Raw genomic sequence first — 10,180 nt, forward strand, 5'->3', positions numbered from 1 at the left:
TTTTAATTTAATCTCATTCTCACATCTACTATTTTAGTTCAGGCATTTTGTTTCATATGTGATTTATAGCAATATCTTTCCAACTGGATTAGATACTTCTGCTCTTATCCTGGTCCCTAATACCCAACTCATCCTTTACGGATGAAAGAATCATTTTTTCCCTTAGAAACATTTTACTAAAGTATAATATACAGATACAAAAGTACATATGTAAGTCTGTAGCTTAATGAATTTACTCAACAAAACACACCCATTAACCTGTGCCTATGTCAGTAAAGAGGGCTAGCACGCCAAAGCCTATCTTATGCCAACTTCCTTATGCTCCCCTCCCCTCACAACGAGCTTTTAAAAATACTAATCCTATTATATTGCTCCCTTGCTTTGTTCAAACCTTTTGAAGACGCTCTCCAGCCTTCAGGATAAAACCCCATCTCCTTAGCCAAACTAAACCCTAGTGACTTCTAACCTACCGTCCTCATCCTCACTGTCTGGCCATTGGTGTGCTGCCCCTTCTGCTTAGACTAACATCTTGGCCCTCTTCCTGATTTCAGTGGTCCCTAATTATTCCAGGATCCACCTTATCAAAGCCTTCTAGGATTCCTTCCCTCTGTTTCAGACTCTTGAAGGTAGAAATAGTGTTTTTTACCCCAGTTTCCCAACTCGTTCAAAAAAGAAGTGAGAATACTCCATTCCTTTAAAATAAGAACAAACCATGGCCCAGGGAATAAATCAATCACTTGTTTGTAGCAAAGTCATGATTGGTTTCTACTGATCCAACTATACCCTCTTCTAGGTATCCCTTCCCCCAACATCAAGATGAGACTAAATAGAGAGTTGTATCCTTCATCCTACCAAGGTAAGTAGAGACAATGGAAATTGATATTCGTGAGATCAGAGTCATTCCACCAATAAAGAGTTGGCGTAATTGGAATATCTGAAGGAAGGATTTACGGGGAAACCTGGGAGTGGGGGAAGAAAGCAAGCAAACAGGTTAACATTTACCAAAGCCTTATCTACCAGGTGCTGGACTCAACGTTACGCTCCTCCTGTGACGTCTTATTTAACTGAAGTGGGGGAGGAATGTGCATGAATGTATAGGTTTTTGCATTGCATAAAAAGAAAAGCGGGCGCCTGGGTGGCTCAGTCGTTAAGCATCTGCCTTCGGCTCAGGTCATGATCCCAGGGTTCTGGGATCGAGCCCCGCATCGGGCTCCCTGCTCCACTCCCTCTCCCACTCCCCCTGCTTGTGTTCCCTCTCTCGCTGTGTCTCTCTTTGTCAAATAAATAAATAAAATCTTAAAAAAAAAAAAAAAGCTAATATGTCCTTTCCTTCACTTGGTTGAAAAAGTTATTTGTGCATTCATAGCTTTTTTAAATTTTTTATTCATTTTTATTTTTATTTTTTTTAAAAGGATTTTATTTATTCATTTGACAGAAAAAGAGAGAGAGAGAGCACAAGCAGGGAGAGTGGGAGGGGGAGAAGCTCTCCCCAGGATGCTGGGATCATGACCTGAGTTGAAGGCAGATGCTTAACTGACTGAGCCACCCATTTGCCCTTGTTCTTTTAAAATTAAAAATAAAAGAGCGGAAGTGAAATTCCTAATGTCAATGACAATTGGCTTAAGTAGCTTGAAAATGATTGTGTGAAATGAAAAGAAAAACAAGAAAAGACAAACATAACAGGTTTTAGTGTGTAGGAGAAAGTGTCACTAGGTTGATGGGCACCGTCAGGGTGCCTAATGCTGTCCAGCTCCAAAACGGGAGGCATGCCACATGAAACCATCTTTATAGAAGCTTTTACAGTCTGTACTTGATTTTTTTAAAAGGTTTATTATTTATTTGAGAGGGGGGTAGAGAGGCAGAGGGAGGGGGGTAGAGAGGCAGAGGGAGAGACAGTCTTAAGCATACTCCCCGCCGAGCCCTATTCTGGGCTGGATCTCAAGCCCCTGAGATCACTACCCTGAGATCAAGGACCTGAGCTCAAACCAGGTGTGTCACCCAGGCGCCCCTACAATCTGTACTTGATTTTTAATGGGAAAGTTCTTCCCAGGAAATTCTAATGGGAAATCCAGGTTTATTTTCTGTATGCGTAACATCAAAAACACCTGACAGGTTGGCCCCATTCCCAGCAAATCTATTTCTCCTCTAACATTCTGTAACTTAATATGGCACTGGGCTGGCGGACCACGGTGCACAGCTGTGTTCTACTAAAAATTCTCTCAAAGCTGCCTCCTCTTCTTAGGTCAGTAGCCCACCTATGGCCTATTCGTACTTCACTGAGTAAGAGTTTAATAACGTAAGTGAAGGCCTAAACCCAGAAATTCAAATTCAAGGTGTCGGGGAAAAAATTGCTCAAGCGACTGTAGAAGTAGATGCCTTCACACGGGAAGCGGCAGTGAGATACTTATTTTTTCATCCTAAACTTGGGTGCTGTAGTACTTATCTCAGCCATCATCGTATAGTCGAGAGTGTTTTGCATGATCTTGAGTACAGAAATTCAGTTGTTTCTTCCGTGCTTAGTCAAATGAACAGTGCTGTTCATTCATTCATCTCACTGAACAGGCAGGAAGTTCCTTGAGCACAAAGGCCACAAGGGCCCTATATTTATCTTTGGTTTGTGAGTCCTCCTAGCCCCGTACAAAGAATCTACCGGCCGGCAGTCAGAAGTATTTAGAGGCGGAGGGATGGAAAAGAATGTTTCAGTTGCTCAGAAAATGTTCTATGCCTCCGATCCTCTGCTGGGGAGGTAGGCAGAGAACACGTTCCTGTGACAGTACGGTTTAACTAATAACCACCCCGGAAACTTGGCTTCACAAAATGCACGACCTCTCTGTGCGTCGCGCCGCTGGCCAGTCTCGGCGGGTCACGAGGTCACGGTCACCGACGCGGTGGCCGCGCCGCAGCCCACGCGTTCCCGCGGCCTCTCGGGCTCCCTCCCTCCGGCAGGCGTCGCCGGCCACAGCAGGGCGGGTGAGGAAGGAAGAGGACCCGATCTTCCGTCCCCCTCCCGGGGACTCGGCACCCCGGGCCCGCCTTCCCTAGGAGCCCGCGCCTGCTCCAGCGCCCTGTGCACGCGCGCTGCGGCGAGCCGGGTCCTCCCTGGGCCAGGCGCGGGTGCAGGCCACCGCGACGGAACGCCGGGGCGCAGCTGGGAGGGAGCCGCGGGCAGGCCCGGGCCCAAGGCCAGGGCGCTGAGCGCGCGCAGAAAGGCCCGAGACCCCCCTGCGGCGGGATCCCGAGGAGCGGGTGCGGGGGCCCGGGCCGCGCGGCCGCCGAGTCCGGGAGCCCTGGGCCGGGTGGGGGCGGGCGGAGGCGCGGGCGGAAACGCCCGGGGCGGCCGCGCGGGTCGGGCTGGGGGCACGGTGGAGGGGAGGGACGGGCCGGCGCCGGGCTGGGCTGCCCGGCCGGCTCACCTCGCCCGGGCGGCGCGCCCTGCGGGGACTCGCGGGGAGGAGAGGCAGACCCGCGAGCCTCGGGATTCCGGGACCGCCCTCTCCCGCCCCAGGGCCAGCGGCGAGCGGCAACGACGGCTAGAGCCGCAGCGGCAGCATGAGAGCGGGCTCCGCGGCTCCACGCCTGCGGACGCGCGGCGAGAGGCGGCGGCGGTGCCTGCGCGCGCCATGGGGGCGCTGTGGGGCCCGGCGGGCGGCCGGCGCTTCGGGCGGCGCGGATGCCGGGGGCTTCCGTGGAGCGCCCCGGCGCTGGCGGCTGCCGGCCTGCTGTGCACCGCTCTGGCCGCCTACTCCTGCTGGAGGCAGCTGCCGCCGCTGCCCTGGCCGTCCTTCGGCCCGCGGCGGCCGGTGGGCGTGCTGCTGTGGTGGGAACCCTTCACGGGGCGCGACAGCGGCGCGAGGCGGCCGCCGGACTGCTGGCTGCGCTTCAACATCAGCGGCTGCCGCCTGCTCACCGACCGGGCGGCCTATGCGGAGGCCCAGGCGGTGCTCTTCCACCACCGGGACCTCGTGAAGGGCGCCCCCGACTGGCCCCCGCCCTGGGGCGTCCAGGTGCGCGGGGCCGAGGGGCTGGAGTTGCAGGTGTTGGACGACGAGGGGGCGGCGGCGGCCGAAGCCCTGGCCACCTCGGGCCTCAGGCCCCCGGGCCAGCGCTGGGTGTGGATGAACTTCGAGTCGCCCTCCCACTCGCCGGGCTTGCGAAGCCTGGCAGGTAACCTCTTCAACTGGACCCTCTCCTACCGGGCCGACTCGGACGTGTTCGTGCCTTACGGCTACCTCTACCCCAGGACCCATCCCAGCGACCCGCCGCTGGGCCTGGCCCCGCCGCTCGCCCGGAAGCGGGGGCTGGTGGCCTGGGTGGTGAGCAACTGGGACGAGCGCCAGGCCCGGGTGCGCTATTACCGCCAGCTGAGCCAGCACTTGGCGGTGGACGTGTTCGGCAGGAGCGGGCTGGGGCGGTCGGTGCCCGACATTGGCCTCCTGCACACAGTGGCCCGCTACAAGTTCTACCTGGCCTTCGAGAACTCGCAGCACCTGGATTACATCACTGAGAAGCTTTGGCGCAACGCGTTGCTGGCCGGGGCCGTGCCGGTGGTGCTGGGCCCCGACCGTGCCAATTATGAGCGCTTCGTGCCCCGCGGTGCCTTCATCCACGTGGATGACTTCCCTAGTGCCTCCTCCCTGGCCGCCTACCTGCTCTTCCTCGACCGAAACCCGGCAGTCTACCGTCGCTACTTCAACTGGCGCAGGAGCTACGCGGTGCACATCACCTCCTTCTGGGACGAGCCCTGGTGCCGGGTCTGCCAGGCTGTGCAGACCGCCGAGGACCGGCCCAAGAGCGTACGCAACTTGGCTCGCTGGTTTGAGCGGTGAAGCCACTCTCGCCTGGGTGTAACCCAGGGAGGTCAAATCGTCAGCTCTTGGAGCCTCAGCTGTGCATCTCCTGGACTCCTCAATCAAGGGACGGAGTTTTCCAAACACCCATTTGTACTCTAGGGGGAAATGGTGATTTACCAATCGATATTACTCAGCACAAAGACGGGGTGGGAAGGATTCCCGGTTCTCATGGGTTTTTTGCACAAATAGCAGTTGGGCTCTGTGTGCTGTAGATGGACATCAGTGTTCACCTGGGAAGAAGGGGGCCCTTCCTCACCTTGTAACCTGTGCAGAGGGGAAGAAACAGCCTACCTACCAGAAGCCTTTGAGTCAGTCGCTCTGACCTTCCTCATTGGCCACAGGCCATATTTGTGGTCTGCGCTGAATCCGAATCCACACACACTGCTCCTTGGCGCCCGTTTCACTGGGCCGATGCGCAGCAAGCCCCTGGTTTTAGGAGACTTGTTGCAGAATAGTGACAGGACTAGGGCCACAAGTGGGTCTTTCTCTGTCTGGGCTGAATTTTGAAAAGCCTCATCTCCTAAGGAAGATGAGGAGGGTGGTCCAAGAATCCGCTGACTGTTACTTAACAAGTCCTTTTTGTTCCCTGGCCCTATGAGTGCAAAGAAGCTGGTAGGTTGTCCTTGAAGGAGAGTTCAGGGGACTCTATAGGTATACCTCACTTTTACAAGTGTAGTTTGGAAAGCTGCTTTTAAATCAAGTCTTAAATTCACTGCTTTAGGAGAATTCAGCATTTAATGCAGCCCTATGGAGAATCCCTTTGCAATGTGAATAATCGTCTCCTAACTTATTTCCTCTGTGTCTGTTTTTCTATAACCTAAAATTTTTTAAAAGCGCATTAAAATTACAGATGTGAAAATAAAGTGGAAGCAACCTCTTCCCTCTTTCCAGAAAACCAGCCTGTGTTTACAAACAGAGGAGAAGGAAGCCACGGTGTCGCTCTCCACAAAATTAATTTGTTGTCTTTTTTACTGGCCCTGAAATTTCAGCAGGAATGTCTGTCCTCCAGGGGTGCTGGCATTACCCGTCTGCAGAACAAGGAACGAGATTGTACCGCATTATGGAATCATGGAAGAGGAAAAAAGTTTCATGGTGTCTGTTAATGGCAGTTTTTTGTCGTCCCCCCCCCCCCCCCCCCGCCCCTGCCCGGCTCAGTTTTTAGTACGATGTTTAGTTGCTGGGAAATGAAACTAAATTAGTGCCTGCAGTGAACTTTGGCTTTTGTTAAAACCTAAATCTGCAACTTTCCTTGGGGCCAGCAGGTTCCCCTCCTGGTCTGCATAGTAGTACAGTACAGTACATCCTCATATGCCTAGAGACCTTGAGACTGTGTCATGGGGCCAACTTTGAAAATATATGCATTGCCTTGAAAAGTTGTTGAATGAATAGCTTACTTAGTAGGTGTCACCGCGCGCCTACTCTGTGCCAAACACTGGGCTGCAGGTACCAGGAAAGACACACAAATGTGTAAGGCAAGGAGGGTCCTTTCCTTTAAGGCTCCTCGAATCTGCCACCGCCACCAAGTAAATAATTAACTTTGATACATCAGTTGGCAGCATCTATTTGTTTAAAGTGACATTCTTTAATGTAATATAGGCCATAGGTCAGTTATTAGAAAGCCAGTTGATTTACAGCCTCAAACAATCATTTCTTTTTCTCCTTGATTTGATTATTTTTTTCCAGTTTTATTGAGAAATAATTAGCACATGTCACTGTATTAAGTTTAAGGCATAGAGCATGATGGTTGGTTTACATAGAATGTGAAATGATTATTGCAATAGGTTCAGCTAATACCCATCATCTAATATAGATACAATATAAAGAAATCCTCGATTTATTATAATAAGGACCCTCAGTGACTATTGTGGGTACGATCCGAGATTAATTAGTTTTATATGAAGTTCTGCTGTAAACAGTAACTATGGACTTGATTAGGACAATTAGCTGAATCATAAAGTAAGTTTTCTTTCTGTGCATTTGTTGCAGACTCACTTGAAAAGCTCACTAAAACCCAATTCTTTCTTCAATTCTTTCTTTTCCTTAAAAGGAGAAATTAAAGCCCATGGATAAAATTTCCTTATTTAAATACTATAGTGTGGATGGAATTACAAAGTATCAGCCAGCCAATAAAGAAAAAGTTAAAATTCTATTCTTTTTTAAAAAAGATTTTATTTTTCTATTTGAGAGAGAGAGAGAGAGTGCGCTCTAGCAGGGGGGAGGGGCAGAGGGAGAAGCTGACTCAGATCATGACCTGAGCTGAAGTCAAACACTTAACTGACTGAGCCATCCAGGTGCCCAGAAAAATTCTATTCTTAAAATGAGTATTTATGAGGTATTGGCCAATGATCTTGGTGTCGTTGGGAATCTACATGAGGCAGTGGGAGAGTGGACTTTGGAGGTAATCTGGCTTAGATTTAATTCCAGCTAGTGTGACCTCTGCAAATTAGTAATAACTTTGAGCCTCAGATTCCTTATCTGAAAAATGAAGGCGGACAATACTTCACAGTTCATTGTGAGCATTAGGGGAAGTAAAATAAAGGTGCCTAACATACAGCAGTCAGTTGGCAAAAAAGAAATTTTTTCCTCCTTTTTTTGTGGGGATTTCAGGCTGCTCCATATCCATTTGTATGTCTAAAATTAAATCTCAACATATATTTCAGGATATATCTGAAACAAAAAGGGGCCTCATATTCTGTGTTTCAAATATATCCCTAAAGCTAAACTGTATTATTTCAAGAATCACATTGTTATTTAGATTGAACTTGAATTTGCACACTAGGAGGAAGCGTCTGGCTTTCTTTGAAAAAAAAAAAGTGAGTTATAGTTACAGGAGTAACTATTTTACTGGTGCTCTTCTTAGTGGTAAGTCTTTAAAACTAACCACACTTATTAAATATTTAGCATAAAGAAGGTATATTTGCATTTTTATTCATGTGCAAATTTTGGGTATAGAACCAGCAGAATATTTTTTTTCGGCTGATCTCGTCAGAGAGTAAGAGAAATATAGCAATTGCTCATTTTATGTTTTTCATATTCTAAATTGAGTAGGTTAAAATTCATATCCATTCATAAAAGAATCATATATACTTAAAAATGTCTTTTCTATGATTGTCATGCCCTCCCTTTAAGGCATAAACGTTTCTTTCAAATTTATTACAAATTTCATATTTTTGGCACTTGATGACTAATGACCCGAGCACACCCGGAATGCCATTGGGATCGGGAAGACAGGCTGACTTGCTTTCACTATTCACACTCCTTTCCAGCTTCTAAGCCCTTCCCTGGCAGTAAGGTAGAGGAGGCAGTGTGGCCTCATGGAGAGAGTTTGCAGTTTGGGGTCAGAACCTGGGTATGTGGTTCTGCCACTTTCTGCCCCTGTGATCCTGATTAGGCAAGTTACTGAAACTCTCTGAGTTTTAGCTTCCTCCTTTATAATGCATGAATGCCCCGGCAAAATGAGGATTAAATGTGATTATGTGGCCCAAAGTGCTTTGTACATGGTGAAGTGCTACACAGTTACAGTATACTCCAAATTTTCAAAGTTCTAGAACAGGACGAGCAAACTCTGTAAAGGGCCAGAGTAAATATTTCAGGCTCTGCAGGCCATCCAGTCTCTGCGGCTACTAACCTCTGCTGATGGAGCGCAAAGCAGCCTTTGACAAGACATAAACAGATGGGGTGCCTGGATTTGGCCGTAGTTTGTCAACGCTGTGCTAGACTTTTAGACTTCTAAGGAATCTGAGAACCTACCTGATGGGTATTTCTTAGAAGGGATCTAAGAATTGGAATCGAAGAATTTTGGAGGCAGATATTCCTGGGTTCCTAGATCAGCTTTGCAACATTTCCTAGTTGTCTTACTTTGGGTACGTCCTCTAAGCCTTCTGTGTTTTGATATTCCCATCTCTAACTGAAGGTAATCATCTTAGTTTCTGGAGGTGTTGGGAGAATTCGATCACACTTCCAGTCCTTAGTGCAGTGTCTGGCACAGAGGAAGCACCTGGAAGATGTTAGCTGTGATTATCCCCGTCCGTTTTACAGAGGAAGGGGTCCAGACCTGCCTGAGGTTATGGTCGTCGTGGCAGAACCAGTTGGGCTTGTCACAAGTCACAACCCCTTTGAGCCTCTGTCACTCGAACTGCAAAATGAGGGAGTTGGACGAAGTCTTTTTTTGGGACCTTCTCGTTTCCCTCGCCATCATTATGCCAACTGGCACCCCAGGGCTGAGGAACTGAGTCACCTCCCCGTGTGCCTTCCTTACAGTCTGGAAATGACTTGCTACCCAGCAGCAGTAAACTGGCAGAAAACTAGGCAGCAGAGAGACTGATTTAGCGTTAAACATGCATATATATATATTTATGGACACACACACACACACATATATTAAAGTGTCACATGCCTTAGATATGAGGGAAGGGAGCCCAGTTCTTGGTAATCAGTATGGTGAATAATTGCACTGAATACATTTCAAGTCCTTTTTGGATGTGTCTCAGGGACTTTTATGCTACACATTCTTATAACAAATCAAGTATGTATGCATGTTCAGATTGTTTTGATAAAATGATTAAAATGTTGAGATGGAAAACGACTCCTTGTTTAAAATGTACTTCCTCCAGGCACTAACGTGTGCAACCATGACACGTGGGGTGTTTCTTGGTTGAGGGGTTTTAAGTTCATCAGTCCTCCTGGATTAGTGACTAAAATGTGACAGTTTGTCTGTTCTGAGTTGTGCCTGGTCTAATTCAGCTCGTCCTTTTATCTTTCTTGCCTGGCTTCTTCACTTTAACCTGGTGACTTGTCTCCAGGGGCATAAGTAGTGTTTTCCTTTCTCTCATTCCAATTTATTTTACTAAGTGCCCCAACACACTCTATGTACTGTCTTTATCTCCTGTTCAGTAAACTAAATAATGCCATTAAAAAAAAATTTTTTTTAAGATTTTATTTATTTGACAGAGAGAGATACAGCGAGAGAGGGAACACAAGCAGGGGGAGTGGGACAGGAAGAAGCAGGCTTCCCGCTGAGCAGGGAGCCCGATGCGGGGCTCGATCCCAGGACCCTGGGATCATAACCTGAGCCGAAGGCAGATGCTCAACAACTGAGCCACCCAGGCGCACCAATAATGCCATTTAAAAAGAATAAAGACTGGGAACAGGATGGTGGGCAGAGGCATCCTTCTTAACAGCTGATGCTCAAATTATTGAAGAGGGAGAAACACTGAATATTTTCTCCGCTTTCCTTTCTCCAACACACACACACAAACACACACACACACACACTGACATGCTCATTTCAGTACAGACTGTGAACACTGATGTTGGCTAGCTGAGAGTAG

General features: G+C 48.5%; 1 protein-coding gene across 1 annotated transcript; it reads left to right on the forward strand.

Moving 5' to 3' along the window:
* Window positions 1-816: 816 nt before the first annotated feature.
* On the forward strand, window positions 817-9,691 carry FUT4 (fucosyltransferase 4). Its single transcript, XM_045892712.3, has 2 exons — window positions 817-856; window positions 2,854-9,691. Exons 1-2 carry the CDS (start codon window positions 817-819, stop codon window positions 4,824-4,826), a joined length of 2,013 nt encoding a protein of 670 aa, XP_045748668.1. The 3' UTR covers window positions 4,827-9,691.
* The last annotated feature ends 489 nt before the right edge of the window (window positions 9,692-10,180 follow it).

The sequence above is a fragment of the Mirounga angustirostris genome, unplaced genomic scaffold (genome assembly GCF_029215605.1).
Source record: "Mirounga angustirostris isolate CCGP_5_RB_7025 unplaced genomic scaffold, mMirAng1.0.hap1 SCAF_13, whole genome shotgun sequence".
Taxonomy (NCBI): Eukaryota; Metazoa; Chordata; class Mammalia; order Carnivora; family Phocidae; genus Mirounga; species Mirounga angustirostris.